Source organism: Bufo gargarizans, chromosome 9 (genome assembly GCF_014858855.1).
Source record: "Bufo gargarizans isolate SCDJY-AF-19 chromosome 9, ASM1485885v1, whole genome shotgun sequence".
In the NCBI taxonomy this organism is placed as follows: Eukaryota; Metazoa; Chordata; class Amphibia; order Anura; family Bufonidae; genus Bufo; species Bufo gargarizans.
Window position 1 is genome coordinate 176,479,710 of NC_058088.1, and position 16,891 is coordinate 176,496,600.

General features: G+C 48.3%; 1 protein-coding gene across 1 annotated transcript in view; it reads right to left on the minus strand.

The window, feature by feature from the left end:
• Window positions 1-247: 247 nt before the first annotated feature.
• LOC122919842 overlaps window positions 248-16,891 on the minus strand; it is a 46,884-nt gene continuing 30,240 nt past the window's right edge. Inside the window, exons 12-16 of the mRNA XM_044269031.1 lie at window positions 16,708-16,746; window positions 14,653-14,780; window positions 14,254-14,383; window positions 11,705-11,839; window positions 248-993 (exon numbers count right to left, since the gene is read on the minus strand). Coding sequence (XP_044124966.1) covers window positions 746-993; window positions 11,705-11,839; window positions 14,254-14,383; window positions 14,653-14,780; window positions 16,708-16,746 — 680 coding nt within the window. The 3' untranslated portion in view covers window positions 248-745. The remainder of the gene's footprint in view (window positions 994-11,704; window positions 11,840-14,253; window positions 14,384-14,652; window positions 14,781-16,707; window positions 16,747-16,891) is intronic.

Genomic DNA, 16,891 nt, shown 5'->3' on the forward strand with positions numbered 1-16,891 from the left:
AAATCCTCTGACGTGTATCCCGGCCTAATACTACATGACAATCAGAGTTTCCCCATAAACAGGAGGAGATGGGTCTCTCCTTATGGGAAGCACTGACACAAAAATGACTATTATTATAAAGTGAATTATAAATGACACATGGTAGGTGGGGTAAGTTCTGTAGACAGTTGTGATATATGAGGCCCATAATCCTGTTTTAATCAAAAGAAGTTCCTGAAACTCATATCAATAAAGCAGCCAATGAAAATAAAGGAATGTCATAGATTTATTGATTTACATACATTTTATATATAGGATATTGGCATTAGAAATGCCGTCATGTTGACTCATCGTTAGTTATGGTATTTGGAGGTCCAGTCATTGCTTTTGCACTTGGTCCCAGGATGTCTACACTTTCCTAGTCCTACCTAGAACCAGATCTATAGGTTGCTATTTACAAGGACTAACTATGGGGAGGGGAAGCTGGTGTGACATGTGCTCTGGGTTCTGGGCCACCGCACATTGGTCAGGGTATTTAGATACTGGTCTAGAGCAGAAAATGTAATAGTTTCCCAGGTGAAGGAAAGCCTAGCAGCCAATACACTCAGCCTATTCAAGCCACACTGAACCCTTCACCCACCAGGCCTGTGCAGTCAGGGGCACCCACACTGAGCTTTGGCACCCATAAATACTTTTACAAAAATCAATACAATAAATTTTGAACAAATATTTGAAAATCCATAAATTGCTGGGACTGTTCCTCCATCTAAACAGGCCTAATCTTCATTTCTGCATGCTTGTAGGAGTATTTATGCCCTCTGGCAGCATACCAGTTGATGCCATCTGCATTAGATGTGTGTTCTCCTAGGTGGTAGAGTCCATTAAGGTTGGCACTGTGACACTTGCTATACCACCAGCCGCCTTTATACATTTTGGAACAACTGCCCTCATAAATGTCGTTGTCTTCATCTTTAGTGCTAAACTTCATGTCGTTTAGACCTCCCATAGAATCTCCTGCAAAATGACAGAGACATATCAAATATCAGAACATTAAAGGTTCACTGGCCTTCATATTCACCATCTATTGACTTTATTTTACAGAAAATTCCACTCTTAACAATTAGTCATGTACATAGAAGAGGTAGAGCCCAATAGAAAAGCTCAAACTGCACCCTAAATTATGGTTTTGCCACCAAACACAAAAAGGGTACAACGACATGTATGCGGTTGTATCCATGTGGTTGTGCCAAAAGTCTTCCTTTGCTTACCCCGCCACACCCTTTCCATCACAATGTTTAATTCCATGTATAGAAAACCACTATTCTCAATATGATAAGGCAATCCTGGAGGTAATGGTTAGTCTTGCATATAGATGACCCAGGTTCAAATCCTGGGGGAGACTTCTACATTTTTTTCTTCAGTTATTTTTTTTCTCCCTCATTTTACCCATAATAAATGGCTGTGGCCTTACTATATCGAGAATAGAGGTTTTCTATGCTTAGAAAGCTTACATGTTACTGGTTCATTGAAAAGCACAATATATGATTATAAGGACACCGGTAATTGTATTAGCATTCTAATGATAGAAAGCCTCTATTTTCAATATAGTAAAGCTATAGCCTTTTATTATGGGTTAAATGAGGGAGGAAAAAAAATAACTAAAGAAAAAAAAATATAAAACTTTTTCCTGGAACATCTACATGCAAGGCTGAATGCTTACCACACAGCTAAAGCCTTATCATATTGAAAAGTGTGGTTTTCTATAATTAGCAATCTAATACATATTACTGGTTTCTTTATAATCATATATTGTACCTGTGAAGAAACCAGTAATATGTATTATCTTTCTAAACATAGAAAACCTCTATTCTTAAAGGGGTTGTCCGGGTTCAGAGCTGAACCCGGACATACTCTTATTTTCACCCAGGCAGCCTCCCTGAGGCTAGCATTGGAGCATCTCATGCTCAGATGCGCTCGCTTGCCCTGCGCTGGATCGCGCAGGGCATGGGCTCTTTTGTTTTCAATAACACACTGCCGGGCGGAAACTTACGCCTGGCAGTGTGTTCGGTGACCTCACCGGCTCTGATGGGAGGGCTTAAGCATTGCCCTAGCCGTGGAGAGCCCCGGTACGTCACCGGATCTCCAAAAAATGCCTTTGCCCTGCGCGATTTAGTGCAGGGCAAAGGAGAGCATCGGAGCATGAACTGCTCCGATGCTCAAGTCAGGGGGGTGAATATGGAGGTATACCCGGATTCAGCTCTGAACCCGGACAACCCCTTTAAGGCTATAGTAAGTAGTGTATATGAGATGTACATGCTACGACACAGCTCAGCATGCTAATGTCTAGCCCTGTCAATCAAGGGGAGAGGGAATGCGCAGAACACAGGGCTGTTACAAAAGCAGTGCTCCAAGAATGCAGTCCTGCCTGCTGGTGCTCCAACATGCTCATTTGCATATAAATAAAATACAGATATCTCTCCAGCTGTTTAATATACAGACAAAAGAAAGGTATCGTTTTAATCAGCATGATCAACCCTACCAAGCAGTATGCCCAGTTTAATAGGGTTGATCATGCTGACAGTGGTTATTTCGTTCAGAGCAGCTTTGCTTTTACATCTTACACCCGACAAGAGCTTTTGGATATAGGATTACACAACTCCGACTCATTCCTCAAATAAGAAGAACACCCGACGCTTTGCAGGCTACTCGGCCGACCGGAAGTGCTCAAAGACGGCGCAGGGACCGCAAACAAAGGCGCGGCAAGCTAACAGCTAAGCTAAGGCTAACACTGTATCGGCTTTCTTTACCCAGCATTTTCCTTGCTAATGTGCGGTGTGGGGGGTTAGCTCTTCTCCGAGGGTCATTCTCACAGGTTACTTCACCAGACACGGATATGATGTCCAAACTTGTGCTTTATTTTACACACTCCAACCAATATAGGTCATCATGAAGTCGCAGCTTCACCTAAACACATGTGACATCCACATAAAATAATAAACACTTGCCCGGCTAGGCTCTAACTCAGTGTTTCCCAACCAGTGTGCCTCCAGCTGTTGCAAAACTACAACTCCCAGCATGCCTGGACAGCCTTTGACTGTGCAGGCATGTTGGGAGTTGTAGTTTTGCAACAGCTGGAGGCACACTGGTTGGGAAACACTGCTCTAACTAACACAGAGTTTCCTGACTCACCTAAGACACAGTTCACACCCTGTGAACCCATGCGGATTTGTCAGCCAATGTACCACAGCCTCCTGGCTGTACAGAGTCCAGTATGCCCACTGTCTCCAGTTCAGTATTTCTTGTGGGGGATTGGTCCCTCAGCCTTGCCCAGCTGAGACCACACAGACAGAGCCTCCAAGACTCTGTCTACCAGACCAATGTCTCTTGTGGGGGATTGGGGCTTAGTAGTCCGCCTGACTATAGCCCTGTGACCCTCCCAGGCGTCGCTTTGTTCCCCACCTCCAGGCTGTCTCCCAGCCTTGTGGTCCCTCAGCCTTGCCCAGCTGAGACCACACAGACAGAGTCTCCAGGCATCTGTCTACAGGTAACACACTTCCCCCTTTCTGACACCCTGGGAGGTGCTTTATGCCAGCCTGACCACATCCAGCTGGTCTCACCTGTGGTGGAATAGGGGCGTTGATCACTAAACTTGTTGATCTTGGAATCAGCAATCCTATCTGTAACTAGATCATGGGCTTTCTGACCAACAGACCCCAGCATGTTAGGTCAGGAAATAACAGTTCCTCCACCATCACACTCAACACTGGCACTCCACAGGGCTGTGTGCTGAGCCCGTTCCTCTACTCCCTTTTCACCAATGACTGCAGGCCTAGGTATGGATCTAGTTCCATCATCAAGTTTGCAGATGACACCACGGTGATTGGTCTCATCACTGACAATGATGAGTCTGACTATAGGGAAGAGGTAAAGCACCTAGCTGTGAGATGCACTGACAATAACCTGCTCCTGAATACCAGCAAAACAAAAGAGCTCATTGTGGACTTCAGAAAGGAGAGGAGAGACACCCATGACTCCATCCACATAAATGGTATGGGGACATACATCTCTGAGAATCTGTCCTGGTCAACCAACATCTCCAGCCTGGTCAAGAAGGCACATCAGCGCCTCTTTTTTTTTTTTAGGACACTAAAGAAAAAACACCTTTCTGCTGACATACTGGGTAACTTCTATCGTTGTGCGATAGAGAGCAACCTGACCAACTGTGTTACAGTCTGGTATGGGGATTGCTCTGTTGCTGACCGCAAGGCACTGCAGCGGGTGGTGAAAACCGCCCAACGCATCACAGGGACTCCACTTCCCACTATTGAGGATGTTCATAAAAAAAGATGTCTTCGTCGGGCACGCATCATTCTTAGGGACTCCTCTCATCCTGCCAATAAACTCTTCCAGTTACTTCCTTCAAGGAGGCGCTACAGGAACCTTCAGACTAAAACCAGCAGGTTTAGGAACAGTTTCTTCCCCACAGCTGTCACCCTACTGAACTCAGTCCCCCGCTGAACCCTTTCATCCATACTCAATTAACCCTCTACACTCCTCCTCCCTTCACCTCTTCCTATGACCATGATCATGACTGTCATTCATGCTCAACATTCACGGCATTTTCATATTGGTTACTGCTATAGTTGGGACACTGTCATAGCTTAGTCTCAGCTATTATAGTATGTACTTACACTTACATTGTTCACTATTACAGTCTGTCCATAGCGCTACTCTTCCACTTCTGGAGCTTTATTCATAGCATTTTGCAGATCTGTTTACTGTACATCTGTAAATTTGTATATACGTAGCGCATCTGTATAACTTGTTCATAGTACATCTGTGTATTTGCAGTCTGTATAGCAATAGAACAGTTTATCTGTATATATGTATATATGTATACATCAGTACATCTGTATATTTCTCCATAGTACATCTGTATATTTTCTCTCTATATAGCAATATAAACACCTGTATACTTAACTTATTTGTACATAATCTGTACATAACTATTCCTACTTTCTACACTATCCTTATCTGTATATAACTTGCTTTTATTGCACTGCTGCCCTTTGCACTTCTGATTAGATGCAAACTGTATTTCGTTACCCTGTATTTACATGTGTTTATTCAATACACACATTGTATTCATATACAGTTTTAGCTTACTGCTTCCTTCCAGCCAGCGTACTGTCACGACCATGGTTATGGTCGTGACTCTTATGGACGCATGCGGTTGTCAGCGGTTTGGTCTGGTTGTCAATCACAGATGAGGGCTGTAGTATTTGCCTCACCTGTGGTTGCCGCTGGCAACATTATTTATGTGGCAGCATAGCAGCCTGAGCTGTTGCGAGGCAGCTTGCTATGTTGTGCATGCGGTTGCACTTGGCAACGTGTGTTTATATGTGTGCACTTTCCTTGTCTGGTGTGCACAGGGTTTATTGTGTGTATTCCCCTTTAAGTTGCTGTCTTCCCTTCCCTGGTGTTGGAAGGGTTAACTTCCTTCCTTGTGTGTCTGAACCCTGGGTGTGTCTGTGTGGGTGTGGCTACTTGGGCATATATAGTCTCTGCTGTGAGCAGTAGTCAGAGGGGTACTTCAGTCATGCTTGCTGGAGTCATCTGCCTACTAATTTTCCATCTGCCAGTGTGGGCCACCCTTGTGGTCATAAGTTTATGTTATATGTCAGTGTTTCCCAACCAGTGCGCCTCCAGCTGTTGCAAAACTACATCTCCCAGCATGCCTGGACAGCCTTTGGCTGTGCGGGCATGCTGGGAGTTGTAGTTTTGCAACAGCTGGAGGCACACTGGCTGGGAAACACTGTTATATGTGATGTTCAGTTGATGCTTTCCTTTTGTTATTTGGTGCAGCTATGGATCTGGGTTCCTGTGTGTGGATGTGTGTTTGCTGGGTTTATTTAGTATTGTGTGGACATCAGCTTGTCAGCACAGGGATCCAGTCAGCAAGGCTGTGGCAGGTAGGTGGAACTAGTGCTGTTCACCTGCCATATCCATAGGTCTGTTTGTGTTCCCCTTTTCCTTGCAGCTTGGCCAGTGCAGTGAGACTCCTGTTCCTCTGTGTCCAGGAGGAACAGGTCGTCTTACCCTGCTCCTAGAAAGGGCCACCCTGAGGGCTAGTAGAGACTTGAAGGTTCCGGAGTATGAGCCCTCCCACCATCAGGGTCGGCTCATACTGTTAGGAGTCAGGGTCAGATTAGGGACGTATTAGGAGGTGACCTGCTCCCTGATTCTGTGTTCCTGGCCAAGTGGCGACTACATCTTCTGGCATCGCACGGCTGAGGGTTTTCCCTATCCTCAGCCGTGACACGTACTAGAGTGTCATGGTCTTACCTTCTCACTGTTCTCCTTCGTTTGACATGTGCTGGCGGCCATCTTGGTTTCTGGGTTTCTTGTAGCCTCCCACCCTGCGGCTCCTCCTTCCCACTGGGAGGAGCTGGATGCCTAGCTCATATATATAGAAGGTCTGTGGCTTCAGTTCCTTGCTTGGTCCTCCTGTGTGCACATGCTTCAAAGACTGCTGCTGCTTTTGGTTCCTGATCCTGGCCTCGTCTGACTACCCCGTTGGTTCCTGATCCTGGCTTCGTCTGACTACCCCGTTGGTTCCTGATCCAGGCTTCGTCTGACTACCCCGTTGGTTCCTGATCCTGGCTTCGTCTGACTACCCTCCTGGTTCCTGACCTCCGTCTACGCAAGACCCTGCTTCGGTTTAGCCATCCGTTTGGACTTTAGCTATGGCTTGATTTTCAATAAAGCCTTCTTATTTCCACCCATCTCTTGTTGTACGTCTGGTTCATGGTTCCATGACATTAGGACCAAGCCATGAATTCTGACGGTACAGGGCCATCCTCGCTACCTACGCTGGTTGCCAGACTTGATCAGCAGGATCACCTGTTGGGTCGGTTCGCTGTGGCGTTACAAACCCTGCTTGAACGCACGGCTCATTTAGCTTCCGTTGCCGATGGGTCGGTTGTCGCTCCTGGGCCCGCTCCTACTGCCGCTCCGGTTGTTGCGCCAGAGTCTACCCCGACACCTGTTGCTGCGCCTGCGGTGTTTCGGGGTATGACCGGTTCTGCCCCCCTTCCACAGCGCTTTGGGGGAGAGCCAACTCAGTGCCGAGGTTTCCTTAACCAGGTGGGCATTTATTTCGAGTTGCTGCCACATGCCTTTCCTACTGAGAGATCAAAGGTGGGCTTCTTGATCTCGCTGCTCTCGGACAAGGCCTTGGCCTGGGCCAGCCCTTTATGGGAGAACAACAATCCGGTGGTTGCCGAGTTTTCCGGTTTTGTTGCCTCTCTTCGGAAGGTATTCGATGTGCCGGCTCGTGCTGCCTCTGCTGCGAAGCTCCTTATGTCCATCAGACAGGGTTCACGATCCGTAGCTATTGAGTTTCGTACCCTGGCAGCAGAGGTGGGCTGGAATAATGAGGCTCTGGTCGCTGCTTTCTCTCATGGTCTCTCGGATGCCTTGAAGGATGAGGTTGCAGCCAAGGACCTACCAGTGGAGCTCGAGTCCCTTATTTCTTTCCTGATTTTGATTGACACCAGACTCAGGGAGAGACCTTCCTTTAAGGAGAGCCTGCGGAGGCCTTCTAACAGATTGGCGCCTACGTTTGCTGTCCCACCCGTGCCTCCCTCTCCTCCCACGCCTCCTGGGGATGACTGGTCTGGGGGTGAACCCATGCAGCTGGGGTTTGCTCGCCTGTCCGAGGGGGAGAGGGTACTCCGGAGACGCGAGGGCCGATGCATGTACTGTGGTCTCGGTGGGCATTTTCGGTTGGCATGCCCGAACCGTCTGGGAAACGCTCGCACCTGAGATCCTGTCGGGGGCAGATCTTGGGTGGAGTCTCCTCGTCCCCGGTTTCCCGTGTTGACAAACCACTGATTACTGTTGTCCTCTCCTGGGTCGGGGGCTCGGTGACGACCCAGGCGTTGGTGGACTCTGGTGCTGGTGGTTTGTTCATTGATAGTGTGTTCGCTGCCGCCAATTCCATTCCTCTGCAGCCTTGAGGTTCCCCACTGGCTCTTGAGGCGATAGACGGCAGACCCCTTCTGCCGCCACACGTGACTCAGGAGACCCTTCCAGTGGGGATGGCCATTGGTGCCGTTCACAGAGAGTCGGTCTGTCTCCAGGTTATTTCGTCTCCACACTACTCGGTGGTCTTGGGGTACCCCTGGCTCCAGAAGCATAATCCGACTTTCGATTGGAGATCGGCCGAGATCCTCTCGTGGTCACCGCAGTGTGGGGCTAGTTGCATCCATGGGCCTGTCAAGTTGCTGTGTACTTCCTCGGACTCACTGTTGCCTCCTGAATACGAGGAGTACCGGGATGTATTCGATAAGGTGCGTGCGGTTGCCCTACCTCCGCACCGCCCATACGATTGTGCCATAGAGTTACAATCTGGTGCCGTTCCTCCTCGTGGCAAAGTCTATCCACTGTCGGTAGCGGAGAATGAGGCCATGGAGGAGTACGTGAGGGAGGCGCTTTCACGCGGACACATTCGCAAATCCTCGTCCCCGGCAGGGGCTGGATTTTTCTTTGTGAAAAAGAAGGGCGGCGAGTTGAGGCCTTGCATCGATTACAGGGGTCTCAATCGCATCACGATCAAGAACGCTTACCCGATACCCTTGATTTCCGAGCTGTTCGATCGCCTCAAAGGGGCCACGGTCTTTACCAAACTCGACCTGAGGGCGGCATATAACCTGGTAAGGATCAAGGCGGGCGATGAGTGGAAGACCGCGTTTAACACCAGGACCGGTCATTATGAATCCTTGGTTATGCCCTTTGGGTTGTGCAATGCGCCCGCAGTCTTCCAGGAATTCATCAACGATGTTTTCCGTGACCTGTTGCAGCAGTGTGTGGTGGTCTATTTGGATGACATCTTGGTATATTCTGCATCCATGGAGGCCCACATTCTGGATGTCAGACGAGTGTTGCAACGCTTACGAGAGAACAAGCTGTTCGGTAAGCTTGAGAAATGCGAATTTCACCGATCCCAGGTAACCTTCTTAGGTTACATCATTTCCGCTGAGGGGTTCTCCATGGATCCTGAGAAGGTTTCGGCTGTCTTACAGTGGCCCCAGCCCAGTGGGCTTCGTGCCCTGCAGCGCTTTTTGGGCTTCGCCAATTATTATCGGAAGTTCATCAGGGACTTTTCCATGCTAGCCAAGCCTCTCACGGATCTGACCAGGAAGGGCAGTAATCCTCAGGTCTGGCCGCTCGAGGCCATCCGAGCTTTTGAGGCTCTAAAGTCCGCCTTTGTGTCGGCTCCGATTCTGTCGCATCCCAACCCTGGGTTGCCTTTTGTCCTCGAGGTGGACGCGTCTGAGACGGGAGTAGGCGCCCTCCTGTCTCAGCGTAGAACACCAGAGGGTCCTCTGCTTCCTTGTGGGTTTTACTCCCGGAAACTGTCTTCCGCGGAGTGCAACTATCAGATTGGTGACAGGGAGTTATTGGCCATCGTGCAGGCCCTTAAAGAATGGAGGCACTTGCTCGAGGGCTCGGTGGTTCCGGTTCTCATCCTGACGGACCACAAGAATCTGACCTACCTCTCTGAGGCCAAGAGATTGACACCACGTCAGGCCAGATGGGCTCTGTTCTTGTCACGTTTTAATTACGTGGTCTCCTACCTACCCGGCTCCAAGAACATCAGAGCGGATGCCTTATCACGGCAGTACTCCGAGCTGTCCGGGGAGGAGTCGATTCCGACTACGGTCATACCCCCGAATCAGATCCTGGCCGCTATTCGCACCAGCCTGACCTCTCCTCTGGGTGAGCAGATTTTGGCGGCTCAATCTGGTGCTCCCTCTGGGAGACCCAACGGCAGATGTTTTGTGCCTGAGGAGTTGCGCACTCGGTTGTTGCGAACCTACCATAACTCCAAGGCCGCGGGGCACCCTGGAAAGAATCAGCTGTCCTGGGCGGTTTCACGTCTGTTCTGGTGGCCTTCTCTACGTTCCGACATCGCCGCATATGTAGCGGCATGCTCCGTTTGTGCCCAGAGTAAGTCCCCTCGGCACCTTCCGTTGGGCCTTTTGCAACCCATAGTCACCGGGGAGCGTCCATGGTCACACCTGGGGATGGATTTCATTGTGGACCTCCCTGCATCCCGAGGCCATACGGTCATTCTCATGATTGTGGATCGGTTTTCCAAAATGTGCCACTGTGTTCCTCTCAAGAAGTTACCCTCTGCACAAGAGTTGGCCTCGATTTTTGCCAGGGAGGTCTTCCGGTTGCACGGTTTGCCCAAGGAGATTGTGTCGGATCGGGGGAGTCAGTTTGTGTCCAGGTTCTGGCGCGCCTTTTGCTCCCAGTTGGGGATTCATCTCTCTTTCTCCTCGGCCTACCACCCTCAGTCCAATGGGGCCGCAGAACGATCCAATCAGGCCTTGGAGCAATTCCTTCGTTGCTATGTCTCCGATCACCAAGACAATTGGGTTGACCTCCTGCCTTGGGCTGAGTTTGCCAGGAACACGGCGGTGAACTCTTCCTCTGGGACGTCTCCTTTCATGGCCAATTATGGGTTCCAACCTGCCGTGTTACCGGAGGTATTCTCTCCCCAGGATACTCCGGCTGTGGAGGATCACCTTTCCGTCCTACGTACTTCTTGGGTACAGATCCAGAGGTCCCTTGAGGTCTCTGCGCAACGCCAGAGACTCCAGGCTAATCGCAGACGAGCGCCCGCTCCTTCCTACCAGGTCGGAGACCGTGTATGGTTGTCCACCCGCAACCTCAACCTTCGAGTGCCCACTCCCAAGCTGGCGCCTCGCTTTGTTGGTCCCTTCCGAGTGCTTCACAGGGTAAACCCGGTAGCCTATGCCCTTGCGCTTCCTCCTGGCATGCGGATCTCCAACGTGTTTCATGTCTCCCTGTTGAAGCCATTGGTGTGTAATCGTTTCACTTCCTCGGTTCCTCGGCCCCGTCCGGTCCAAGTGGGCAATCGTGAGGAATATGAGGTGAGCAATATCCTGGACTCACGCCTGGTCCGCGGTCGGTTGCAGTTTTTGGTCCATTGGCGTGGTTATGGTCCAGAGGAGCGTTCCTGGGTTCCCTCCGCAGATGTCCATGCTCCTGCGTTGCTCCGAGCCTTCCACGCACGCTTCCCTCTGAAACCGTTCCTTACTCCGCGGAGGAGGGGCCCTTGAGGGGGAGGTACTGTCATGGTCTTACCTTCTCACTGTTCTCCTTCGTTTGACATGTGCTGGCGGCCATCTTGGTTTCTGGGTTTCTTGTAGCCTCCCACCCTGCGGCTCCTCCTTCCCACTGGGAGGAGCTGGATGCCTAGCTCATATATATAGAAGGTCTGTGGCTTCAGTTCCTTGCTTGGTCCTCCTGTGTGCACATGCTTCAAAGACTGCTGCTGCTTCTGGTTCCTGATCCTGGCCTCGTCTGACTACCCCGTTGGTTCCTGATCCTGGCTTCGTCTGACTACCCCGTTGGTTCCTGATCCAGGCTTCGTCTGACTACCCCGTTGGTTCCTGATCCTGGCTTCGTCTGACTACCCTCCTGGTTCCTGACCTCCGTCTACGCAAGACCCTGCTTCGGTTTAGCCATCCGTTTGGACTTTAGCTACGGCTTGATTTTCAATAAAGCCTTCTTATTTCCACCCATCTCTTGTTGTACGTCTGGTTCATGGTTCCATGACATAGAGGTTATTTTTATATGGACTTAAACCAAACTGTATGAAGTATACTTTGGCAAAATTGTCTCTCACCTGCAGTTCCTTCCTGATAGGCTCCGATTAATAATTTGTATTTCTCAGATTCATCCAATACTTTGAAGCTTGCATACTTGGCGAACACCATTTTACCTTCAAAATCTTGTAGATCAACACGGAATTCCCATGTTCCTGGAGAAAGATATACAAAGAAGTTTTATGGAAACAAAAATGCAAAAACATGGCAATGAACTTGAAGAGCATTTCCAAAACTCATCTCATTCCGACAACATAGAGGAGACCACACAACACTTTCACACTTGCGTAAGGCCTCTTTCACACTTGCGTTATTAGGATCCGGCATGAACTTCCGTTGCCGGAAGTGCCCGCCGGATCCGTAACACCGCAAGTGAACTGAAAGCATTTGAAGACTGATCAGTCTTCAAAATGCGTTCAGTGTTACTATGGCAGCCAGGACGCTATTAAAGTCCTGGTTGCCATAGTAGTAGTGGGGAGCGGGGGAGCAGTATACTTACCGCCCGTGCGGCTCCCGGGGCGCTCCAGAATGACTTCAGAGCGCCCCATGTGCATGGATGACGTGATCCATGCGATCACGTCATCCATGCGCGTGGGGCGCCCTGAAGTCACTCTGAAGCGCCCAGGGAGCCGCACGGACGGTAAGTATGCTGCTCCCCCGCTCCCCACTACACTTTACCATGGCAACCAGGACTTTAGCGTCCCGGCAGCCATGGTAACCATTCAGAAAAAGCGAAACGTCGGATCCGGTAATGCGCTGAAACGACGTTTAGCTTAAAGCCGGATCCGGATTAATGCCTTTCAATGGGCATTAATTCCGGATCCGGCCTTGCGGCAAGTGTTCAGGATTTTTGGCCGGAGCCAAAAGCGCAGCATGCTGCGGTATTTTCTCCGGCCAAAAAAACGTTCCGGTCCTGAACTGAAGACATCCTGATGCATCCTGAACGGATTTCTCTCCATTCAGAATGCATTGGGATAATCCTGATCAGGATTTTTCCGGCATAGATCCCCGACGACGGAAATCTATGCCGGAAAAGAAATACGCAAGTGTGAAAGAGCCCTAAACCAGTCTATTCAACCATAAGTTCAGCAGAGATCTGAGAATGGTCCCTGCATTCAGGCCAAGGCCTCTGTTCTTATTAACAGATGTTAGCAAGTCGGTCCATGCCCACTACTGTCTTACTCCTCCAGTCAGGCCTGGAGCCTCAGTCCCTCCTCATCTTCTCCCATAGCTGGGCTCACCTCCAAAGTCTTATTTTCTTCTGGCAGCCTGCAAAATGTGCCTTGCTGCCCGGCTTGTTTCCTCCTCCCGTACACAATGTGCACGCTTCCTAGCTCTTAACAGGCCAGTTTGTGCACACAAGTCTTCCCCTCACCTTCCCCTTCCCCTTACTTAAAGGGGTTCTGCAGGAGTTTGTTAAAATGGCCGTCAACAACGTGTCCTAAAATGTAAGCAGGATTGGTTGCCACCACGTGCAGAGCTGCTTAGGGGCTGAGGGGCCATGGTCTCACTACACATTATGCTCTGGCACTTGCATATACTACATATTGGTGAGTTTTTCTGTCAGGCTGCTCAGCCATGATGGCATATTATAGGCATGATCACATAATTTCCATCAATGAAGAGCAATGTGGTATATAATGAGGCCCTGCCCTCTCACTCCCCTAGGCAGCCCTACAAGTGGAGGCAACTAGTCCTACTCACATTCTATGAAAGGTTGATCTTGACCATTTTAAATAATTCCCAGAGAACCACCTTAAGGCACCTTTCCCAATGGGAGGGTGCCTAAGCTTCTGAGGTTCTTAGTTGTCTAGTTAACCAGTGAAGGTGTGCTGTCTGCCTGCCTGTGTACTAAATTCCTGTTTGTTGACGCTTGATACTCTGCCTGTCCTGACCTTGGATTAGTTTCTCATATATTCACAAACTCTGCCTGCCCTGACTATGAGTGTTGCCAGATACTTTGATGCTTTGCATCGGTATCTCTGATGTCCATGAGTCAGCTGCCAACCACACAAGTACTACTCAAGGAGGTAGAAGCTTGATTAGTTCCCTGCAGCAAAGTCTCCCTGTACACGGGTTAAAGAACAAATGCCAGACAACACCCATAGGATTACCCCAAAACCAAACTGATTAGCTGGCAGAATTGATCCATGTCCACTGCCCGTTACTCCAGAAAAGATCTGAGAAGTACATATCATGCCTGGGGGAGTGAGGGTATCGAGCAGCATTACTCCAACAGCTATCTTATGTGTATGGCCTACTTTAGCCCTATATAGTCATTAGGTATGGCCCACAAGAGATGGTGGGTGATCTGTAGAATAATATGGCTCTCGTGTAAATTCAACTTTGGGTAGATGCAGACCTCCAAAACTCTAATGTAATCTAGTTCCCACAGCTTTATAAATCAGGGAAGAAGATGAGCAGTATCATCAAATACTGGAGCACCAGGTCAACTTGTCTATAACAAGCCAGCAACAGCCACTTATAGATCCTTCAACCTTTGATACACAGTAATGGGTCCAGCAACAAGCAGAAAAAAATAGGAGATGATCTACAGGTTCCTCATTACCTGTTGAAGTTATTTGATGAATATTGTCATTCCCCAGCCAAAATTCACTTAGCCGACTGCCAAAGCCTTTCTTATAAGCATCCCAAGTGCGGAAGAAGTCTACTGACCCATCCCAACGTCTCTGTATTACCTAAAGGCAAGAGAAGGCCAGATTATCGAGACATGTCTACTGGTTGTGGTTAACTTAAATAAAGGAATAGTCCTGGTCTAAACAGCATATGCTACAAGACGGCTACCACTATCCTAGAAACGACATGAAAGGAAATGAAAAGATGAAGTTTCATCCTATGTAAACTGAGGTTTAAACTCCATAAAAAAAACGTATGGTCTCAATAGATCCAAATTTTCCCAATTAATTACCTCCTTGTAACTTCCCGTTCACGTGTTGTACATACTTACAATCCATCCTCCATCATCTGTGTCCATATCACACAGGACTTTCAGGGGCCGGCTGCCATCTGGGTATATGGTGTACCAGTCACTGAGGACTGCTCCCTGATATTGTATTTCTTTGCAGTTCCTGGCGGCTAGGAAACATGTTCAAAAAATTATTTTCGTGAATTTTGAGTTAATAGACGGCTAAGCTTCTCCATTTAAGATTGTCATCAATCAGACGTGGCTATAAAGGGCATCTTTCACTCCGGAGGACCCTGCATTTCTGAGCATTCAGACATAACACTGAGTTCAGTGGAACTTGTCTAATACTTAATATCCCTTGTGTTGTTGCTTTGGGGAATTAAATACTAGCTGCCAGGTTTCCACAGAGATGATCACGTTGGGTCCTGGAAGCAGAAGACCTTGTGGTCAATTTATTGTCAGGTGTAACAGAAGTTAATTTCTTACTAAGGACCCCTTTGCATGGGAAGGTAACCTGCCCATAAAGAGCAGATTATCTTCCCGGTGATCATAGTTTCGTCCCATATAGTCTGCATAATTGTCAGCATTAACACTTCCCCTGTTTAAAGGGAATGTGCTGCCGACAAAGAATAATTTCATGTCCACATAAAAGATTGCAACCAACAACAAACTAGTAGTTGTCTTGTTTGTCGATGATCAACAGACGTGTTTACACAGGGCAATGAGCAGGAACAATCACTTGGATGATCATTACCCCATGTCATACGGACTTTGGACACTGAATGCTCTAGTAGGATAGGAAGGTAAAGGTATTCATCACTGAAAAACAGTCCTACTCTAGAACATAACTTTTAATATATCACTTAAAAAATCCCTCTCTGTATTGAAATGTGCATTACAAAAATGTATACCAATAAAGGATGCTGTATAATAAAAAGGGTGCCTGTAGGAGACATGCATCAATTTCAGTTGCCACAATTGTGGTCACCTACGGTTTGTTGGTAAGACTGCATAGATGTAGTGGTCACTCACAGTAGGTTTCTGTTGATTCTCATTCAAGTACTGATGGTGCCTGGTGATTGCCCCTTTCTCATTCAAGGACCGATGATGCCTGGTGATTGCCCCTTTCTCATTCAAGGACCGATGATGCCTGGTGATTGCCCCTTTCTCAATCAAGGACTGATGATACCTGGTGATCGCCCCTTTCTCATTCCAGGACCGATGATACCTGGTGATCGCCCCTTTCTCATTCCAGGACCGATGATGCCTGGTGATCACCCCTTTCTCATTCAAGGACTGAAGATGCCTGGTGATCACCCCTTTCTCATTCAAGGACCGATGATACCTGGTGATCACCCCTTTCTCATTCAAGGACCGATGATGCCTGGTGATTGCCCCTTTCTCATTCAAGGACTGATGATACCTGGTGACCGCCCCTTTCTCATTCTAGGACCGATGATGCCTGGTGATCGCCCCTTTCTCATTCTAGGACCGATGATGCCTGGTGATCACCCCTTTCTCATTCAAGGACCGATGATGCCTGGTGATCGCCCCTTTCTTATTCAAGGACCGGTGATGCCTGGTGATCACCCCTTTCTCATTCAAGGACCGATGATATCTGGTGATCGCCCTTTTCTAATTCAAGGACCGATGATGCCACCAGTGTGATTACACCGCTTTTAGGCAGGGACCTCCAGAACGTTAGGGTAATAGTCCCTCTTTACCTTATGCCTAAAAGCAGTCCTATCACCAAAGAAACTGAACTCTGGAATCATTGGGCATCATCGGTCCTTGAATGAGAAAAGGGTGATCACCAGGGATATCAGTCCTTGAATGAGAATTATCACAACCTACTGTGAGTGACCACTACATCCGTGCAGTCTTACCAACAAACCGTAAGTGACCATAATTGTGGCAACTGAAATTGATGGATGGGATGTGTCTCCTACAGGCACCCTTTTAATGATACAGCATCCTTTATCGGTATATATGTTTGTTATTTACATTTCACTACAGAGTGGGAATTTTTAATTGAAAAAGTTATGTTTTAGAGTAGGATTGTTTTTCAGTGATATGGTCTTTAGACACCTAACTTACCATAGACTGGCTCAGTCACCCCTCTTTCTCCTTTTTCTCCTATAAGAAAAAGATATCTATATAAATGTAAGCAAGTGTTATAAAAGCAGTTGTATCCCACCTACAACGTTCAGGTAGAGGGTAGAACGTACAATCAGACTTCACCTAAAATGTGCCCATGGTTTGAAAGATCTGTAAATACACA